We start from the raw sequence: 21,470 nt of genomic DNA on the forward strand, positions 1-21,470 counted from the left end.
TCTGCTTTAAGGTAAGGAAAACATTCTCAGAGAAGACAGCTGATGTAATGTCTTAGATCTATTTCACATTAAGATCTAGGTGTTGTTTTATTGAAATTGTAGACCAGTAATTTCAGTGGTTTCTGCATGGGAACTGTCATACATGTGTAGGGAAAATGTAGGGAATAGCTACAATTAATTTTATGATGTTTCCCTTTGCATGTAGCCAATTTAAAGTAGAATATCTTTATATAAATACTCAACTTTAAGTGAAAATAATCTTTGAAGGAGGTGATCCAGCAAACAATTTTTTTTCAATATGCAGCTACTTCTTCTGTAGAGGTAGAAGGCAGTACTGAATATGCATACCCTTGAACTGTTAAAATTTCTAACAAGTAAAGCTAGATTATCGAATAGTCACCCTCCAAACCAGACAAAACTGTTCAATCACATTGTCCTCTAGTAAAGATTTTTCAGAGTGAATTGGTGTTTAAACTTGGATGATTTCATGAGAACATCTGCAGCAGATAATAAATTTTCTTACACTTAAATTTTTAAAATCCATTTTGGGAAATGTTCATGGTCATTTTAGCATTTCTTCTTAAAACAGTTGTTTTTAAGGTGGATGATATCCAAAACAAATGTCTTTTACATATAAAGATATTTGGTTAGAAATATTTAACGTAAAATAGAGTAAGATAGAAGTGATGCTTTTCATAAGTTTGACATAATCTGTGCCCTAACTTTTTGATTTCATTTTCAGAATTCTTTTATCCAAGAGAACATGTTGCAGAGTTACAGTATTTTTGTTCTGACTGCATCAGAAATTTTATGAAAAGATAACTGCAGTTGTATAATCTGAAATGTAATGTTAAATTGTTGTTCAAGTAGTACAGCTGTAAGACTGAAGTTTTGCCAAACAGCACCAATTGACACTTAAAACTTCAGTGAACTTCATGTCCCCAGATTGCTCAGATTTAGAATTTGTGAGATGAGGCAGGAAAAAACGGAGATTGTGCTTGATTTTTTTACCCTGTTGTTTCTCAGTGGCTTTTCAAAACATTTATATTACTGGTTTTTAATACACTTTAAAACCAAAAATTGGCTAAATCTGTGACTTGGTGGATGTCAGAAGTTTTTTTGAATGAATGACTTCACCATCTGTAGTTCACTGAAAGCTACTATTTCAGAGCTTTTGAAGTGAGGAGTTTTTTTACATTTCAGAGTGTTTTATAAACAAAGTATGAAAGTTTGAATTTTTTCTCAGCAAGCCTAACCTTTACATGAGGCAAGATTCCGTCTGGTATTTTTTTGTGTCTTAAAATATCAGGAAATGCATTTGGGTGCAGGCTGATCCATTTAAAGATGTGTACTGCAGTTCAACAAGAGAGGGGCATGATGAAATTTGTAATGAGAATGTACTGTGGGAAAATCTTTGCAACTGTTTCTTGGGAAGTGCTTTTACAAACACAGTTAAACATGTGGAAGACTCAGTGTATGGCATCTGTGATGGGCTGAGAACGTTGGTCTCTGTATTAGTGAAACACTATATTGTGGCCAGTCATGGATCTTAATGGGACTCTTGCTTGAACTGGCTGTTTCTGGGTTTTTTTCCCCTCCAACAGAAACAGGTCTCTGAAGTGATCTCTGGTATGTGTACCTTTCCCCTGAGCTCTGCTGCAGAGCTGGACCAAGAACTTGCAGCTCAGGTAAAGCCTGGGGCCCAGCTATGGTCTGACCTGGGGGCACGATGTCAGGGCAGCTTAGTCCTCCCTCCCACAGGTACCAAGAGCTGGCTCCATTCCCAGGTGAGGGAGATCCGTGCTGGCAGTGGGCCAGGAACACCTGGGGTGGACCCGTGGTGCCAAATCCCCGGGTAGGTCTGTCAGCTGGCACTGAGCTTTCCCCACCGCTGTTCTGAGGTGGTTCCTGAGACAGCGCCCCCCGGAGTGCTGGGGTGGTGTCCGACAGAAATAGTCACTGCACTTTTCTCTTTCGGCTGCCACTGCCAACTTGTGCTTGGCCTTAAGTACAAAAAAAAATCACTTCTGTGTGATGAGAAAAATGAGATTTACTGCTTCTGCCAGTTAGTGGAACAAGAAGCTGTCTTTCATTGTACGGTGAGAAAACACTGAGGTGCTTCACAGTGTGTGATGCGTACTAATCTTTAGCTTACACATCTCAATTTTATCTATCCAAGCATTTTAGTATTAAGAGCATATTCTCAGATATACTTAATTACTAGGAGCAACAGGAGATTTCAGGATACAGCACAGGAGGTTTAACAGATTCTAAAATAAGCTGCACTGTTGAGAACATTTGGGGTCCAGCTATGGGAGGTAACTAACCTGTGAAAGAATTTTCCTCATGCCTTTTTACAAATTTGGTTAGAAAATTTTATTTCAAATGCTTCATTCTGAAAGTAGGAGAAGTAATTTTTGTCAAATAATTCTTTTAACAAAGCACAGAAAGAGTCTGATAATAACAGGGCTTTTTGTAGTCAGTTAGTGTATTAATTCCTTCAAAAATAATTTTACTATTTCTTGGAAATGTTTTGCGTGAGAAGTTCATAAAATAAGCTAAAATACTGCTGTTTATTTTGAAATATTTAGTCTCTCACTAAGAATTTCACTATAAATATTAAATTGTACACTTAATTGCATACTTCAGAAATGTGACATTGCTTTTAATTAGAAAATTAGAGACTTAGCATAGTAGCAGTATTTTCAGTGAAATACTGACTTGAGTGAATTTTCAGAACCTTCTTTATAAATAAAAGGAGAGTAGTGGAAATGAGGGATTCTGCTTGTTCCTTAAGTTTCATCAGAGCAGAGAACAGAGATGGGGAGAACGGACAAGATGCAGTATTGGAAGTGCTGATTGAAATTAGGAACTTTCTTTTTTTCGTGCAGTATATAATTTTATGTTAGAATAAGTTGCTTGGAGACGCTGCAGAGTATCTGTCCTTACAGAAACTCAAAGCTTGGTTGGTTGTCATCCTGACCAACCTGATCAAAAACATGGCTTCAGCTTTGAAGTTGATTAGACTCTGAGCAAGACCGGACCAGATAACTGACCTCCAGATGTCCCTTACATCTTTATTTAATACATGATCTCTGCAGTTCAAATTTCTCAGTAACAGGATTTGAGAATTCACATAGGTATTAACTTGATTTTCTTTGCTTTCCCTTGTTAACATGGGGAATAATGTCCTTCTTTGTATGTACCTTAAAAGGCGTCTAGCTAACAAAATGTTGGTTAGAAAAACAAGTTCTGTGTGGAATTGCACTTACAGGGTTGCCACATCAGCATTTATGAATGCATGTTTTTGATCTGTCAGACTTTAGAAGTCTTCAAGGACCATTTTTGGTAGGGGCTTTGTTGAGAAATCAAGGAAATTAAACAGCATTTTCTACTCTGTTAGTTTTATAGGACTTTATATCAAGTGACTTTTGGAGTAAGACCAACCATGTGATGGGGACATGTAACAAGCTCCTAACATTTAAATTTGTTTCATACTGATAAGGACCTTAAGTAGTAGTAAATGCTCTTGATGGATTTGAACAGCTAAGCTTGGATAAAGTCATGTTAGATTAAAATGAACAATTATCTCTCAGACTTTGTATTACTAAATTTAGTATCAGGCAGTCTACTAATTCTTTTGATTATTGGTTTAAAGTAATTCTCTAACAAGCTTTGCTTGAGAAATGTGCTGTGGTACAGATGTTTGTGTGAAAACTTTGAAGGTCACATAATTGTACCCTGCAAGCTGTGAAAAATATTCAAATAAAAGGTTGTGTTTCTTTTGGAAATAACACTACTAGTGGTATAAATTCCAATATTTTTACCGTTAACTTTTTCTCCATTGCTATTATATTACTTGCCTTGCTGGCTTTTTTTCTCAGGGCGAGTGGAAGGTGAGGTGGGGGGTCATGGTCGGGTGAAGGGAACTCTTAAGCTATTTTCCCTAATTCCTTGGGAATCAAGGGTAAAAAAAAAAAATCCCCGTTTTTGTTTTGTTTTGGTTTTCACCTTATAAATTGCGTTCATAAGTAAATCTGTACCTATTAATCTGTAAACATTAATTATTCCTATCTGAGTAATGAAACTTAAGGAAAAATTGACCGACCTAATAGACCTGTCTTGTATTTGTAGAGGGCTTCTCAGTGCTTTGCTTTGTGGAGTTAGAATTAAGGTTATGCTTGTCTAACTTATTATGCTGTTTTCCCCTGCCTTTTGGAGTTGAGTATACCTGCAACATGTTTGGGTAATCACGATCGTATATTTTCCAGCAGTAGTTTTGGATTTCCTGGGTAGTAGTAGAGATGTCTTTTGAGTATTTGTGATACCAAAAAAGGTCCCTTTCGTAAGGAACAGTCTGGTGCACTCAGAAGCTGTTTACCCCCCATGCTTGCGCAAAAAAAAATAAATTCAGAGGCTCCTTTTCAACATCAAGATTTTTCTTGAAGTTAGTCTAATGGAGTTGCATTGGATTGTGATGCATTTTACTTGATATCTGAAAATCATCTTACTTGTCAGCATTTCACATTAGTCCCAAAATACAGTTGCAGGTGTAGCAGTCCAATCACTTTGCATATGCGAAGAAGTGGTTTGGAGAAGGTATTTTTGTTTTACATTTGCCAGCAAGAGAGTGTCTGCGTGAGGAAGCAGCCATTCACACAGTAGTCACTTCTGGGCAGCGTGGGCTGAAGGGGAGGAGCACCCCTGCTAGCCTGTTCCCTTGTCTTTGTGAGACCCAAATCTGTTAGGGGGGTGAGAGTGCACTTTCTTTGAAGAGTTCCCTTCTGGAGTAGAAAATGATACTGAATGCTTCAGGTTGCAGGCTGGCTGCCCAGTCTGGGAACGAAATTGGTAGTGACTACTCAGTGTGCCTCGAAGTAGCTGAGAGGCACCTGGACATAATGACAGCTAAGAGGTCAATGCATTTTGGCCAGGAAAGCAATTTGCTATGGTCACAGATGGTTTAAAAACACCTTTGGTTTTCCCTAGCTTTTTCCTGTCCCTTTGCAACATACCTGGTCCAAACTTTTCTACTGAACAAAAGTTTTGGGCAGACTGCAGTTTTGTAAGATGAGATGGACATCTCCTTTCCTTATTCCACCTTTCCATGCAGCAGCATGGCCTTTGACTGTGGAAATGATCACACAATGATCAGAAAAAATACTGATTTTTTTCAATATCAGGGTGAATTGTTTAAGATGGAGGTTCTTGAAAGAATTGTATGGGGTTTTTATTTGCTGTTCAGTATGGAAAGCAATGCAGAGTTTTTGTCTTCATTTACAGGAACAGCGTGAGACCAATGTGTGGATGTCCTAATTTATCAGAAAGCAAAATCTTGAACAATTTCAGATACCTAAAATTTTCTAGAAAGTAATCACCTGCAGTTTTTCTGTGCAATGATCACAATGTACTTAAAACATTTCTACTAAGAATATTAAAACAAGCTGATAATATAAAATGCTCTATTACTAGAAATATGTTTGAGACTTTCTTAGGAAAAAATCATTCCTGCAAAACCTCAAACACTTTGATGACAAGTAAAACTGTTTTAACTCTATATGGTACTCTAGTTTAATGCTTGCCAAAAATAAGCCAATAAACCAAAAATCCTTACAGGATGATAACAGTGTTTGCAGTGACTGGTAGGTCACTCAGTTGCACCAGGCAGCTTTGACTGGGGTGTGTCAATGCAGCTATAACTGAACTCTGTACTTTTGATTTCCCTGTACTTAAGATCGTTGTGTCACCTGGGTATCAATAATGTGACCATGGCTAATGGTGCCACTTGGTCATATTATATCTCGAATGCATTGATTTGTGTTTAGGTGTCACATTTGCACTCGTTTCTCTGGGAATTGTATTGCACACAGTAGTCATGGAGGGTGAAGGTCAGGCTGCTTGGCAGGGCCTGGATGTTCTTGTTGGAAGAAGCTCACAAAAGAAAAGTCTCTTTATAAATAGTACTGATGAATTCTTCAACAAATTAATCTGTTTTCCACTCTTAATGGAAACAAATAGCTTTCAGTATGCTTAATTTCATATTTGGTCATAGTGCCAATCAGTCAACTAATTAAAACTAGTGTTGGAAGGCTGTCAAGAATCACATCTTGCAATTTGAAAAGGAATCAAACCCAAATTAATTAAACATTGAACGTGCTTGTGCATAATTACTGGTTTTGCCTAGCCTATTTCCTCATGTAGCACTGTAAAAACATAGCTTTATAGAAAGCTTTTTTTATAAAAGTTTTGGACTTATAATTTTTGGACTTACAGATGCTTTTCTCGGAAAACAAATTTTATATTAGCACTTTTTATTTCTTTAAAGCTCTGTAATTGATGTTGCTTTCCAGTCTCTTTAACCTAGTATGTGTGCTATACACATATATATGTGCATGTATGTGTACAGTCACAACTTCTAAGGCTTCTCTGTCTTCTGTAAGTTTGCTGAATTTGAATGTCTGTCAGAGCTGGAAAGCCACTTCCTTTTCCTTTTGTTAATGTCAGTCTTCAGTAATAACTTCTACAGTATGTAACACAAGTATTTAGTGTTACCCTCCAGGCTTATGGTTAATGTGTCTCTTCCTGAGATTGTTTAAAAAGGAATTGCAAAGGTTATTGTATATGCCAACTCCATTACAGGAGACATCGTAGTAATATGTTCATAACATTCTGTTGATTTATTTCTTTTGCCAAGTTGTTGATGCTAATATTGCCTTAATGTGAAAGGACAAATGGAAAGTACATGTTTCGAAGAGCAGTATTTATTTATTTGAGGATATGCTAACTAAACTTATTAAGGAATTCTAGAACAGAAAAAAAATCCACCCCAACCTTCTCTGTAAGTTATTTGGTATTTTGACATAACAATCCCAAATATAAGTTTCTTTCATGCCCCTGGACTGATATTAAACTAATGGTATAGTTTATAGTTGAATTTTAGATGTGCCATATGCTACTTGAAATATTGGTCATTCATTCAAACAGAGAAAAACTCCTTGCAGACTCTAAACAGTGAGTAGTTTCTTAAGTTCATAAACTGAACCAGAACTATATGTCTTGCCACTGTAACAACTATCCTGATATGAATCCCTGCAAACCAGGAGTATCATGTAACTCCTTTGCCTTGCCCTGGTGTCTACCAAGTAGCTTCTTTCAATGTTACAGGTCAAACTTTTGTTTCTATATTACTTGTTTCACAATGGAGTTCTTAAATTGGGCCATATTCTTAGTTTGTTAGGGAAATGAGTATAGCATTGGTTCCTTGACAATGGGAAAGGACAGAAAGGAAATGATAATATTAAGTCACTAAAGGTAGTTTTGCCAAGTGCTTTTGGGTTTCTTTTTGTCAAATCCTTGTCTTTTTAATTGTTTCCTTTTAAACTTTCTTGAAAAGGCCACAGAGCTGTGTACATTGGCGTTCATGTCCCCTTTGGGAAGCAGGGCCGGAGAAGGCACAGACATCGTGGGCACAGGCACCACAGGAGGAAAAAAGAAAAAGAAACTGACAGAGAGGATGGCCGAGAATCTCCGTCCTATGGTAAGAAATCTGTTGTCTGTCTTGGGTCTCCTGAAAATAAACTTGTCGTACTTACTCTGTGCTTAAATGTTCTTTGTTTTGTGCTGTTTCTTTTATTCACACTGTAATTAACGTACATAAAAAGACAGTCAGCCAAGAATTTTGTGATTGTTTTTATCTCGGTTATAAGCTGTTTTTTTCACATTTCATTCATGTGTCTGCATGAATGTCCAGCAGCCTGCACTGAATAGGTTATACTAGAACTTCACAGTACTCTTCTATAGCATAATAACCTGTTATTTAAGTTATACATCTTTTTTCACATTGTGTAAGTCTTTTATTACTCTTCATGTGTCACTCAAGATCTTTGAAAGTATGAGTATAGTTGTGAAGCAGCATTTGCCATGGTAATTTATCAGTGATTTATTGAAATCCTTCCTTTGGCCTTCTTGGCTTCTGCTAGTAATAGTAATTCTACTGCCTCAAAAGTCTTAGTTTTGCATGAGACACCCCCTCCTCTTCCCCAGCCTACCTCTTATCCTGAAGACAGGATGACTTTGTCATATCATTCTCTGAAATAAAATCAGTTGGCAGTACTCCTAGCAGTTTTTCTTCAAGACCTCAAACCCACTTCTATTTGTAAACTGTAGTGAGTGGGAAAGTTGTGGTGCAATGTTACACTTGAAGCGTGGACACCACGTGCTGTTTGCTATCACCTCTCTGTGACTGGGACCACGTTCTGCATGGGGCCAGTTCCCTGGAACAAAGCAGTGTTCAAATGGAAATGGTTTAACAAGTTTCCTTTTACCATTCTCCTACAGTTCTTACTTTAAACCATCTTCAAAACTGCTTCCAGATATAAATTTGATCTTTGTTTTGTAGAGACTTCTGTACAGGTTCTGAAGCATCGAGCAATACTAAACAGATAAAACATTAACTTCTGTCCTCTGGTTACTTTCCTGTCCTGGATACACAGGATATGGCAAGAGCCTTGGCATATGTTTGTTTTTGGACAGAAGCAGTCTGCTGCACATCTTCACTGATAATTAATATTTGTTTATATTCAAGAGCTCATTTCAGAATTTTGTTATTGGATAATGGTATATACAGAACCAACAATGCAAAAGCAAAATTCAATTATGAATGAAGCTTATTAGTAATTTAGATCATATTTCTGAATCTATAAGGCGATCTTCCTCTTGCAGTGGAAGCATACAGCTCTATGTTCAGGTATAGCCGCTGTGAGGATGCCATTTTGGTGAACAAAGTACGATTTTTAAAACTGAGAGCTACAGGGATTTTCTGTCTCTGACCTTTGAGATAACACTGTGATGACTACATTATTGAACCCTTGTAATTTGAAAGCTCTTCTTTAAGTTGAAACTAGATATATAGGTGTAGGTATTAAAAATATGTCTAAAACTATGTTGGGTTTATTGTAGTGGTGTGAAGTCCATTACTTACATTTGATTAATAAAGATAGCTAAAATTTGTTATTACTGACTCTATTGCACTAGGCATTATACTACAAGAAGTTGAAATATTTCCTCAACATTTTAGCTTTCATTTCTACTTTCCTATGCTGTTATGTATCGTGCTCCAACCATACAATGAGAAAGTTTATAATAGTTTTCTTTCTGTTGAAAAATCTGCTGCTCAAACAATACAAGTGCCTGTGTACCCACTATATAGAGAAGAAAAAAACCCCAACCAAGACAACTATTTAGTATCTTGAACTATTACTAGGGCAACCAACCTATAAAGCAATGTATTGTTTGTCAACAACTTTTGTTTGTTTTTTTCCCCCCTTCCTCCTTTTATTACTGTCTGTGTCATGATGATATAAGTTATTTTGTTCTCAAATTTAAAACAAAGATTTTAGCCCTTTGGTGTAGTCATTGTCTATTTTAACCAATTTTTGCTGATTATGTTTATTTTCATAATGTTAATCTGTAGAAGAGCTAAAAATACTTAATTGCATTATGTAAACAAGTTTTCAGATGTTTTGTTCTCAGACATTGACAAATTTTAAAAGGGCCTCTTTTTAAAGATGTGTCCATGCTTCTTTTGTACCTCTTCCCTCTCCTTTTTTTCAAGACACTCCATCCCAACGAGTGCAGTTTATCTTGGGTACTGAAGATGATGATGAACACATTCCTCATGATCTCTTCACTGAAATGGATGAACTTTGCTTCAGGGATGGAGAAGAATACGAATGGAAAGAAACAGCTAGGTATGCTACAAGTAGATTGTTTCAAGGTATATCTTGGTGTGATTTTTATGTCAAAGAACTGCAAACTAGATCTAGGTTAAAATTTTGTTAAACTCTAGGAGCTGTTCACTCAATTCACACTCAGCAAATCAAAACTTTTGTTCTTTCTGTCCAACTCTGGTAGAATTAGTATGGTTCTCAAGAGACCCTCAGTGTTGCTGGTGGTGTTGACTTTGTGAAAACTGATCATGCCAAGCATTGTGAAAGGTACAGCTGCGTTAAGTTATAAATTCAAGCGTTCAGCCTTTGAGCACAGTACTTGGAATCTCAGAAATATCTTTATTATTTGTGATATAGTAGTGTAATTTTTTTTCCACCCAAACATAAAGTTGGGTATTTACACATTCTTTTTAGGTAGCGTTTGGTTAGTGTTTTGCAAATTGCATGCGTGAACATTACAAGATGTCATGATTATTTTGGCCCATATTAATTAAGTTGTTTCCTTCTAAATGTATGTTATAATAAATTCTTCTGCATTCAGCACTTCTAATTACCTTATTACACACTATTTGCAGGAGTTCAATTTACATAAAGCCTGTGAGTCAGGATGAAGATCAATTTATAGTTACACATTAGTATTACCTAGCTCTTAAATGTTTGACTTGCCACCCTAGGAGACCTGAACGTGGCAGGTGGTGTGTTTCAGATAGCTTTCTAACCCTAAAATACCAATGAAACTGAGATATGCAAATCAAGCAACCCCACACTGTTCGCAAGAACTCGTGATTAATCAGGCATTGTTCAAACCAAAAGAAACAAAATGGGCAAAACTAAAACTGAGTGTGGTGAAAATGCCTGAGAAAAATGTGGTGGTCAGTTTGGTTGCTTGAGAAAATGGAGGCTGGCGTGGGTGGATGGGATTTCCTGTTTGGTGTCACACAGAAGCCTCAGTGAAGAACGGGACTGCTTGCCAAATAGTCTGTCTTCCAGGAGAAATAGAAACGTGTGTGTGCATTTCAGGTGGCTGAAATTTGAAGAGGATGTCGAAGACGGTGGTGATCGGTGGAGCAAGCCTTATGTAGCAACTCTGTCTCTGCACAGTCTCTTTGAGCTGCGGAGCTGTATTCTCAACGGCACCGTCATGCTGGACATGAGAGCAAACACACTAGATGAGATAGCAGGTTGCAGCAGTTTTTTTCTTTTTTTAGTATTTTATTCCTAAATTTTAATCTATAACTTGAGATTGTTTTAGTAGTATCTTTTTAGTTTGGCTTACTATATTGGGTATCCACAATCACAGGGTTGTTTCGGATACTACAAAATCTGCTTAGAAGACTTCTTCATATGCGTTACATATTATAGCTTTTAAAATATGTATTATGTGTTATAGCTTCTGTTATATGGTATAGCTGCTTAGCCTTCAATACTAAAATTTTCAAAAAAATTTTGAACTAGTTTGGAAGTCTATGAAACTCACTCAGGAAATTGATATTCCCTCCCTATTTTCTTGACTTACTTGGCGAGTGTTCAACACGTGATTTGTAGAGTAATGTTTTGGTTTATAATTTATTTTTAATAATTGAATTTAGCAATAATCTTAGTACATAAGAAAAAGATTTACTGCGTAATTCTTTGTGAGCAGCACTGTTTTAATACCAGTATTTTAACTGGAACAAGGATATCTTAAGAGGTTACACAGATTTGTTTCAATTTAATTTTAGTGCCATTATGAAGCTTATAGGATACGAATCCTTGGCATACAAATGCTTATTTCCATGAGCCAGGAATTACCTGGTAGATGTTCTTGGTTCTTACTCAAAAGAGGAGGGGAGAGGGTGGCAGGTTTCCTTTTGAGAAGCTATAACAAAAGGCTGTATGTTGCCAGTAATCCCAGAAGGAAGCTGCACTATACTGACAGAAAGTTGGTAGCGTATAATTTTGTTTGTAAGGTATTCTGAACCACAGCTTTCTTACTTGTAAAAAGTTCTGTAGTTTCAGTTTGTCAGTACAGTTAGGTTCTCGATATGTCAGTCAAGACTGGCAAAATACTTTTTTATGTTATCCCATAGGCTTGTCTTGATTTGTGTAGTTTTTTTTTAAATTGAAAAAAAAAAAAAAGGCAGATAGGAAATTGCAGCAAATATTTTCCCAGACATGCAGGCTTTCTTTCCTGGAGTGAGCATATTGATGGAGATGCACTTTTGAAACTTGATATGTGTTGACAGGTGATTAATTAGCTTTAGATAATGTAAGTAGCTTTTGTTTTACACTTCCTCTTCTAAAGCATGTGTATTGCATGAAGTTTGGTAGAGAGCCTCGGGAACTTCGGGCATCTGAAGGTGACAGAGGAGTTAGGGAATTAATGTCATTCTTCAGTAACTTTTACTTTGTTTCAAAATGGGGAACACCAAATTAATGGTCTCAGGTGTGTTCTCCATTGTGTTTCTATCTTTGTGTTCCCTTCTGGTGGAGGGCTGTTGAATACAAAGATGCTTTTTTCCTGAAAGGGAGTTGCCGTTCAAAGTTGAATATTTTATAATAAATTATAAAATATTAAGTAACTTTTTAAAAATGATGCTGCTAATAAGTACTGTCTTTCAGACCTGCATGTTGTGCTTTCTTACTCTCACATTTTCTTGTGTAGTGACATCTTTGAAATTTTCCTGTAGATTCTTGAAGATGACTTTGCTAAAGAAAATACTTCTGTTAAAAAATAGCTTTGATTTTTCTTTTGTTTGGTGCAATTACAGTGCTTGAGTGTGGTTAAGGAAAGAAATTTCTTTTCTGTTGTTACTATGTAGATATGGTTTTGGACAACATGATTGCCTCTGGCCAGCTTGATGAATCCATAAGAGAGAATGTGAGAGAGGCCCTTCTGAAAAGGCACCATCATCAGAACGAGAAAAAATTCAGCAACCGGATTCCCCTGGTTCGGTCTTTTGCAGACATAGGCAAGAAACATTCTGACCCTCACTTGCTTGAACGAAATGGTGAGATAAGTTGTAGCATCCAGTTTTTTCTAACCTGTTAAGTAATGTTCTCACTGGGAGATGAAGGAAATTCAGCTGATAATAGCAGATAAGTGTTTCCTTCTTGGTATGCAAAGAACTAATGGTAACACTGTGTGCTGTGTGTAGCTGTGGATGATGTTTATGTATATTTTTGAATTTACTCAGACATTCTACTCCTGCCTGTATACATGGCATGCATTATTGTTTTGAAGTATAGAAATAGATCTACAATGATCCTAATGCTTTTTTTTAGGATTTGATTGAATAAAGTGTGTAGTGCTTGAGGAGTTTCAGCATTGTGGCATAGCTGTGTGTTTGTCAGATGGATCCTACTTACTTATTCAGTCTTTATACTAGAGATACACTTTGTGGTCATGTCATGACATCAGTGACACTGACAGTTGCTTTGTTTTAACCCAAAGTCATTACATTTGTATGAACAGAAGAAGTTCACTATGCTAATGGCAAAGAAATTGCTTTTAGGTAGGACGCTTTATTTTTACCTTGCTTCGTAGAGAAGGATCTGATGGGGGAAAAAACCCAAACACACACGAGAAAGGTATTTGCAATGTTTTTATAGGTTGTACCACATCTTTTATTGAAACAATTCCTGAAGATATTCTGGAATATCAACATGTTTACTTTATAGACATCCAGTTTGAAAGTTCAAATAGCAATATATACAGCAGAGCAGCATACTTTATTCTTTTATTTCTTACGGCCTCTGTTTCCATCTCTGTTCTTTGGATTCTTTTGCCTTGCATTAACTAAGACACATATAACTTCAACTGAAATTTTTTAGTCTAGTGAAAACTTAGTACTGAGTTTATGAATCACTACTTGAAGTTCCTCTCTTGTCTTGAAAGATGATTCGTTGTTTAGTACCTATTCCACTTAGTTAAGTGCTTGTTGGGAGCAATCAGTTCGATACGTGCTTGGAGAATTCTCCAGCAAATTTCCAAACTTACTGATACTTTGATAGATATTGAGTATGTGATGCATGCTTAAATACTTCCCTGATATTTCAGAATTATTTTTTTCTGGAATGGAAATCCAACTAATTTATATAAGAGCATAATTTCTTCCATGGCTTCTGACTTTTTCCTGTTGATGTTGTTTGTTTTGGTGGTGTTTTTTCTTTTCTTTTTTTTAGCAGGTGTGAAAATTTCACATATAAACTTAGTGTTACCCATCTTTGAACACCTGCACCCCCAGCTGTAATTCTGAAAACTATATTCGAGGTCCCTTGCTTGTCAGTCACTTTTCATGCATCACTTTCAGTGCATTTTTTTCTATTCCTACAACAGAGTATGGGATATATGCTGAAATAAGAAACCAATGTAACATGAACTCTTTGCCAGCGTATGCTGATCTACTTTTTCTTTATAATCCTATTATTACCCTCTAATAAACTGGTAAACTGAACCTGTATATTTGCATAATAATTTTTAGTCTTTTTTTACATCTATGTGTTAGGGCATCTCACGTTCATTATTCGTCACAGATGTACTGACAGAAGTCTATTACTGTAGTGATTGATACAGACAAAATGAACCAGTTTGCTTTAGATGTCCTCATGTCTTTACTGCACTGCAGTTTTAATAGTTCATCTTTGAGGTTTTTGTTCTTAAATCAGGTTTGTATCTGTAGGATTCACTCTTGTTAGAGGTGAGGGAAAAATGTACGTGACCTTCACCCAGGCATAATTTCTGCACCTCCTTGTGAAATGTTCTAGGGTTGTTCTGTGTATTGGTCTCTGTAGTGCCTAGTGTAAATGTAAGGCTAAATGTGTCTACTTTGCTAGACTCAGAAAAAGTGTTTGTGGTAAATGGGAGGAGTGGGATTGCTGAACCTTCTAATGGAAGTATTGGTATGAAGATAGACAGTCTGTCTTCCTGCTTAAAGGAAGAACTGAAATCTGTTAAAAACAAATCTGAAGGAACCACAATACTATTATCTTCTCCTTATATGAAATTAGTGGGGCTTTGAAACTGGATAGGGTAAGAAAATTAACAATGGATTTTAAAGAAATATGCTTGGCTTTAGGCAAATGAGGATGTTTGTTAAGCCACAGCAAGAAGAAATGGAGAAGGCATTGTGTGTCACCCTCACCCTCTTCAAAAATATGTATTGAGCCTACGGCTAGCTAGGAAACAATATTAAAGCATGACTTTCATTGGAAGGCAGTTGCATTTAACACTATTAGATAGGTTTGATCATGTTAGCTTTGAACTATCTTACTTTTAACTATTCTTTGTGTATAGTGCATGCAGTTAACTGTGAAGTCTTGTAATATTTTGGCTGCTAATGTTTTTTAAAATTTTTTTTTGGATGGCATTAAAGGTAGTTGCTGTGACATCTGGAATAAGAAGTTCTAGGAAAATTGAAGAATCAATTTCAAGAGAGAATTTTTTTTTTTGTTATTAACAAATCTTACTGACTTATCTTCTCCCATATCTTTAGTGTTCTCATTAGTACTCATCAGTAATTTCTGATTTTTTCAAATATCTGAAATCAGATTTGCTTATATATTGTCTTACTTGCATGAGTATGGCGCTTATTGCCTGGAAAGCTTGCAATATAATTTGATAATGCATATTTGTGTCTGGTTTGTGGGTTTTTATTATATTTTTTTAGTCTATCCCTGTTGTAAGCCTCATGGTGTTTCGTTTGTTTTATCTCAGGGGAAGGCCTTTCAGCCTCCCGCCATTCTTTGCGAACAGGTCTCTCTGCCTCAAACATTTCCCTGAGAGGAGAAAACCGTTTGTCAGTCCTTCTCAATTACCTTCTTCCTTCTTCAAGAGCTGGAACCCCGGCAGCCTCAAGGTGTACAACCCCTGTAACTACCCCTCAAAACACACCACCCTCCAGCCCTACCTGCAGCCACCCGCCAGCCACAAGTGCTCAGCCGAGTCCACTTCAGGGCAAGGAATTGCTGGTGTCTGCCAGTGATGATATTCCTTCAGTAATAATCCACCCACCTGAGGAGGACTTAGAAGTTCAGGAAAGCCAGGAAAAGAAGACAGAGGAAAATATTGACAAAACACCAGGCAACTATTGAAAATTAAGCTGTCCATGTGTGATGCTCTCTGCATCTGGATCACTTGCACTGTGATGTTTTTGGCACAAAACTTGGGCACAAAGGAATATGATAACTGTTGCCTCTGCCTGCATGTTTTATTTATTCTCAGTTGTGACTGCTTTCTTGTTCAGCATTTTTAACTTTTTAGCTTTTAACTAAACCCAGCAAAGAAATACTTTAACCTTCATTTGTATAATTAAAAAGTAGTGCGGTTTTAAAATATATAAATAAAATGTCAAAAATGGTGGCCTTTTCCTTTCACTCACCTACAGTCCATGTCAGGTTTTGCTTTGCTCTTTTCATTAGTGGTTAGTATTTTGAACCAGTGTTTGTTACCCTGAGATATAGATACAGCTGAATTTACAGTGAAGTATTGGAGATGAATATGAAAAGGAAGGGTGCAGTTAACAGCAGTGTTCATAGTTTAGTTGTATCATGAAGTCTTTAAGCAATTTTCGTTTTGCTTTTGTGCTTTTAAAACCAAGACCATTAAAGCCAGTAGTAGTTTTTGGTAGAACTGGCAGATTTGGTTTACCTACAACTGTTTCAAGATAGCTGCTAGTGCTCTGCTTTAGCATCAGACACTTGATCACTGTTTTGTTGTATTTGATATGAAAAATAGAATAAGGTAATTGAGTTTGTAGGTCAAAGCTCATCAATTTATTAATTTGTTGTCTTGCAGAGCTATTGCTGTTTGGATGTGAAAAGGTATATAGTTGTATAGATAAGCTGACAGAAAGGATGGGTTTTCTGACAGCATCTTTACTATTTTATAGCAAATGTTCGTAACTTGTGCATTCTGCACACACACTGTTGTACTTGCTTCTATGAAATTATTAACTATTTAGAGACTTCAGTATTATGAATAGATCAAGATTTTAAGGATGTTACCTTTTCTTTCTAGTTTTTCAGGCTTCTCCTACTTCCCTCTCCTCCCCCAAGTTCTCAATTCTTTCATCAGTGAGGCTTTTCTTGATTTTCTTCCTCACTTACTACATAAGTAAGAGCACACTGTTACATATAGCAGTGGAAATGTGCTGACAGACAGAAGGCTGTGGGTATCTGCCTTTCATAATTTGTAGCCAAATCACTGAAAAGGAAAGAGCAAACTGCTTTGCAGACTGTCAGGTTCGGAGTATGGGCCTCAACCATCTTACTTAAATTCAGAAAAGCAAACAAAAAACTTTCTCTGGCGCCCTTATGGGAAGTGAATAGAATTCACATGAAGATCATTCTCTATCATGGGTGATCTTTCAAAGGTAATTAAAAACCAGAAGTAAAACAACAGCTCTGATTGGTTTTCCAGTTCTCATTTTTCTACTCATCTGATGGGAATGACAGCATTCCAGACCCGAGGTCTTTAGAACTCAAGAAAAGACAAACAGATGAAAAACTTGATGCTATTATTACTAATAAAGCTTTCCACAAGAACTTCCAAGTCATGTTCAAATTGCTTTTTACGTGTCAAGGGGATGTTTCTCATGCAGGAAGAATCTGAAAGGGATGATTTCTCAGTTAATCCACAAATAAAAGTCTGTCAGAACAAGATGAACAATAATAACGGAAGACGTTTTTTTTTGCTGTTGTATCTGTGTCCACCACTTTTTTAATTTTAAATTCAAGAAATCATCTGACCACAAAAAGGCACATTCTCCTTAGAGATGCCTTTGGAGACATTCTCAGACTATGACTTCAGGGCTGCATCTGGGCTAATCTCTATCTTCAGAGGCACACTTAGAAGAGAACCCTAAAGAGGAAGTAATGATCTGTGTAGTAATTAAAAAGAAATATCTTCTTGGTCCATGCCACTGTAGATTATGGTCTGTATTGCCTCTACAGTAATTCAGAATATTGCAACCTGAATACTTTTTCCACATCTGAATGGTTGAGTTGGGTTTGCCTCCTGTGAGCATTAGGAACTGCATTGATTTTCTGATAGATGGCTTTCTTATGTTTAGCATTGATCTGTTTTTGTCCACGTGCTGTTATTTTTTAGTCTTTGTAAATAGCTGAAGGGTTACTGGCCTTAAAGTGAATTACTTTAAGGAGGGAAGAGGGACACACTTTGTCTACCACAATTTATCAACCAGTCACCAGTTCATAGTAAGTCAACCTGGCAAAGGATTCTCTTTCACATTTTGTTTTACGTTTGTCATCAGCTGAATAACAGCTTTTGTTTTTCCTTTCTCGAAAGTGTTGAATAATGAATTCCATAGGTAGAGCGAGGAGGAGAGCTGTGTCACAGCTAAAGATGAACACTTAATTCATCAGTGTCATTAAGCTTTCTTAATGTTTGTGAACAACAAAGCAGCCTCTTTTAAGGCATCTGATGATTCAGTGATAAACGTACTTTAAAACTGAGTAAAATAATATTTGGAACAGCTTTGCTTTTACAGTAATTACTTACCAAAAATAGTAATTCAGGAAGGTTTACATGTTTGATGTATAGAAGTAATTTTTTTTTCACATTGCCTGCCTTGGAATTTATTTTTTTTTTTTTAATCTGACTTTTATTTCCTCAAGTACAAATATGGTGTGACTTTGTATTTTAAATTTATGTATTTCATATATTTTTTCTTACATAAACATAATTATATTGGAATAGTCATGATTAGGTGTTGAACTCATTTTACTTCCCCATCTTTTTTTTTTACTGAAGAAGTGATACGAGGCAAATGTCTATATTCTTGCTTTCTTTTTCCAGTAGATAATGTCAATCAGATTTTTGTGATCATAGTAAAACTATTTGTAGTTGCCTAGAAAATTCACATGATCTGCAGTGAAGGTGTTGTAAGTACTTTAACTTGAATGATCTTAAAAATTTTTAATCCAGACTTGCTCAAGACTCAATCCACTCTTGTCTTCTGTAGGAGGTAGGTTTTATATCTGCATAACAAGCAGTATTAAGAAGCATACTGTGTATTTTTAAGCTTGGTAAGATTAGATTTTTTTTTTTTTTTTTGCCTCACAGTCTGGAAAAACAACTAGGTAGTCTTCCTTTTAGCAGTAGTCTCTGAGTTTGTGTCTACTGAACTGGAGAAAAGAAGGAAGTCTGTGAGATTTGCTAAAGATGTTTCACTATTAGAGGTGATGATTTAAAAAAAATAATTCTGGGCTTCCCTGCAAATATCAGTTTGATAGATAATAATAAAATGCTGTATCGTATAGAAATGCTTGCTCAGGTCTGAAAACCTGTAAGCAGTGTGCTCATGTGAGTGCAGCAGCGTGTCCAACTGCAAGACCAACAGAAAGGAAAACTACATGTGGTTGGTTGAGAATGAGACAAATGTGCCTATATCAGTGCCAAAACTTGTGAACTTTGGCTGGTTGGAGAAACTTTGAAGGCAATCCTTTTAGAAGAATCAGTATCACTTTAGGACTGAAATAATAAATTAGTTTATGCTAATTTGTAGAATTCTTACTCTCCCTACTCTTCCTGGATTGTCTCTCCACATTTTGTTCTATCCTCTGCTTGCTCTTGCTCACAGGGCATTTGTGAAAACTGCAAAATAATGCATTGTTGCCCATCTTTCTCATTTATATACATCTTCAGTTACCTTTACTGTTACATAGGGAGGAAATAGGAAAAAAAAGTTTGTATATATAAACTTCCATGTTATGCTTTTATTCTGCAACAGCTGATATTTGTGCTCTATTTCTAATCCCAGAAACACATCTTTATATTAACTTTAATACAATTAAATACTTTGAACAGCTGATTTCAAAGGTGGTTGATTGCTGTTAGTTATTCTTGTGAATAACTCCTACATCTTGAACCAGAAGGGCAGAATGTGATTTTTGGGTTTTTGTGTCTAGCTAACTGAATATAGTATTTATAGTGTTAGCTAATGACTTGTGCATGTTATGATTCACAAAGGAAGTCACAGCTTACTAACTTCATTTGGTTTTTGCTTCAGGAAAAACTACCCACACCATTTACATCTCTATGAACTGTAAGAATGAAAATTAATGGTAAAGGCCTAGACCTGCATGTTTTCCATTGATATGATGGCTCTTTTTGAAAGAAATGTTTTGAAATAAATTTGCAGATTTAATGAAATAAATTCAGCCTTTATTTGAAATGCTAAAAAATTTCAAATTCCTAAGTGATAAACAGAGGGATGCAAGTAGTTATGCAGCACTAGTTAGGATAGAACAGTCGCCAAAAGGTAGCCAGTGAGGGCTTGAGTTTTATCTTGATTAGAGTGACACTTGACCTAAATACAAAATTTCTGTGTAATACAATGTTTAGACTTTAGTCGTTGTCTAGATTTGGTTTTGAAAGCATGCTAAAGCATGTTTCATCACCACATCTGAAAGGTCTAGTGTAGACAAGCAAGGCCGAGTGCTCTGCTAGTGCACGCTAAACTGAACAAGTAAAAGCTCTGTAATCCAAAAGATGAGATTTGGGCTTGGTTATGCATGCCTAGGCCAGCTTTTAAATGATAGTTGGGTAGGGATAACCATGGTACAGTGTGGAATTGGGTGTGAATGAACACCTGGGTTACTGGTAAGCCTGATGCACCCTTCACTGGAGCAGCAGTTCAGTGTTGCTAGTAGTGTAGCAAGCTACATAAAATGGTTTTGTCTTGGTGCAGGTGTGAGAGGGAAGCTGTATTGCTACCTGGAATAACTTCTTTGTACGCGCCTCTTTAGCTCATGTGTTAGTCAGGCCTTTTCATGTAGTACCATGTAGTCAGATCAATAGTTGGAGCTTTGGTCTGTTGATATCACAGCTTCCAAGCTGTTAATCCTTCAGATAGTGCACTATTGACTTGCACAGGTTAGTTAACCTGTAGGGTTAAGGTTAACCCTTGCTAGGGTATCATGCCTTGTAGTTGCAATCTGAGGCTTGCCAAGGCTTTTTACAATTGAAATAACTGCTACACAGTAGACTAGGTAGCAGAGGTATTTGCTTTTGGTGTTTGAGGACTTCTGAACGAAGTGGAGACGCTGTCTACTAACTACTAGTGTGGTTACGAATAAAATGCCAACAGTTATCTTTTTCTGCGATTAATGTAGCTCTTGTTTTCTGGTGACTGTTCTGCAAATGGCCATCATTTAGGCAATATTTAATTGCAATTTTTTAAATTATGTCATTATTTTGACAACACAGTGACTTGTTAATGTTGCATTCATACTAATGTAGGGCACTCTGACTGAATAACTTGCACATTTGCTTTAGCAAGCTGCCACGTTGAGTTTTGGTGGTGTTGCATACTCCAGTTCACTTAATACTCCATTTTGAACTTACCTCCTCTGTTTTGATCCAGGGCTGTTATCATCTCCACAGTCAGCACCTGGAAACCTGGACACTGGGAAAAGTGGAGACGTTAAAGGTACTGGGACTGGTGGAAGCAGAGAGAACAGCACAGTTGATTTTAGTAAGGTAAACAACACTAAATACCTTAATGTTTAGCACAAAAAACGTGGTGGTTGTAACTGCCCTCTTAGTTACAGCTAAAACACGTCTGTGCACGCAGGTGCGCGAGTATGCACAGGACATACGAACTAAGGTGTAACTTTGGGTGAGTGTCACAAAGTGGTGTAGGCTAAATGTGTCAAATGTTTTGAAACTTCCCAGTGGGACTGAACTTTGTTTCATTTGATGATCTTTTCAGTATTTTGGTCACTTGAAGAGTGCAGCCA

General features: G+C 36.6%; 1 protein-coding gene across 1 annotated transcript in view; it reads left to right on the forward strand.

The window, feature by feature from the left end:
• The window catches only part of SLC4A7 (solute carrier family 4, sodium bicarbonate cotransporter, member 7), a 56,295-nt gene that overhangs the window by 5,726 nt on the left and 29,099 nt on the right, over nucleotides 1-21,470 (forward strand). The window contains exons 3-9 of the mRNA XM_008950217.1: nucleotides 7,394-7,537; nucleotides 9,614-9,749; nucleotides 10,749-10,909; nucleotides 12,530-12,718; nucleotides 15,424-15,462; nucleotides 15,496-15,780; nucleotides 21,086-21,210. Coding sequence (XP_008948465.1) covers nucleotides 7,394-7,537; nucleotides 9,614-9,749; nucleotides 10,749-10,909; nucleotides 12,530-12,718; nucleotides 15,424-15,462; nucleotides 15,496-15,780; nucleotides 21,086-21,210 — 1,079 coding nt within the window. The remainder of the gene's footprint in view (nucleotides 1-7,393; nucleotides 7,538-9,613; nucleotides 9,750-10,748; nucleotides 10,910-12,529; nucleotides 12,719-15,423; nucleotides 15,463-15,495; nucleotides 15,781-21,085; nucleotides 21,211-21,470) is intronic.

Source organism: Merops nubicus, unplaced genomic scaffold (genome assembly GCF_000691845.1).
Source record: "Merops nubicus isolate BGI_N331 unplaced genomic scaffold, ASM69184v1 scaffold2112, whole genome shotgun sequence".
In the NCBI taxonomy this organism is placed as follows: domain Eukaryota; kingdom Metazoa; phylum Chordata; class Aves; order Coraciiformes; family Meropidae; genus Merops; species Merops nubicus.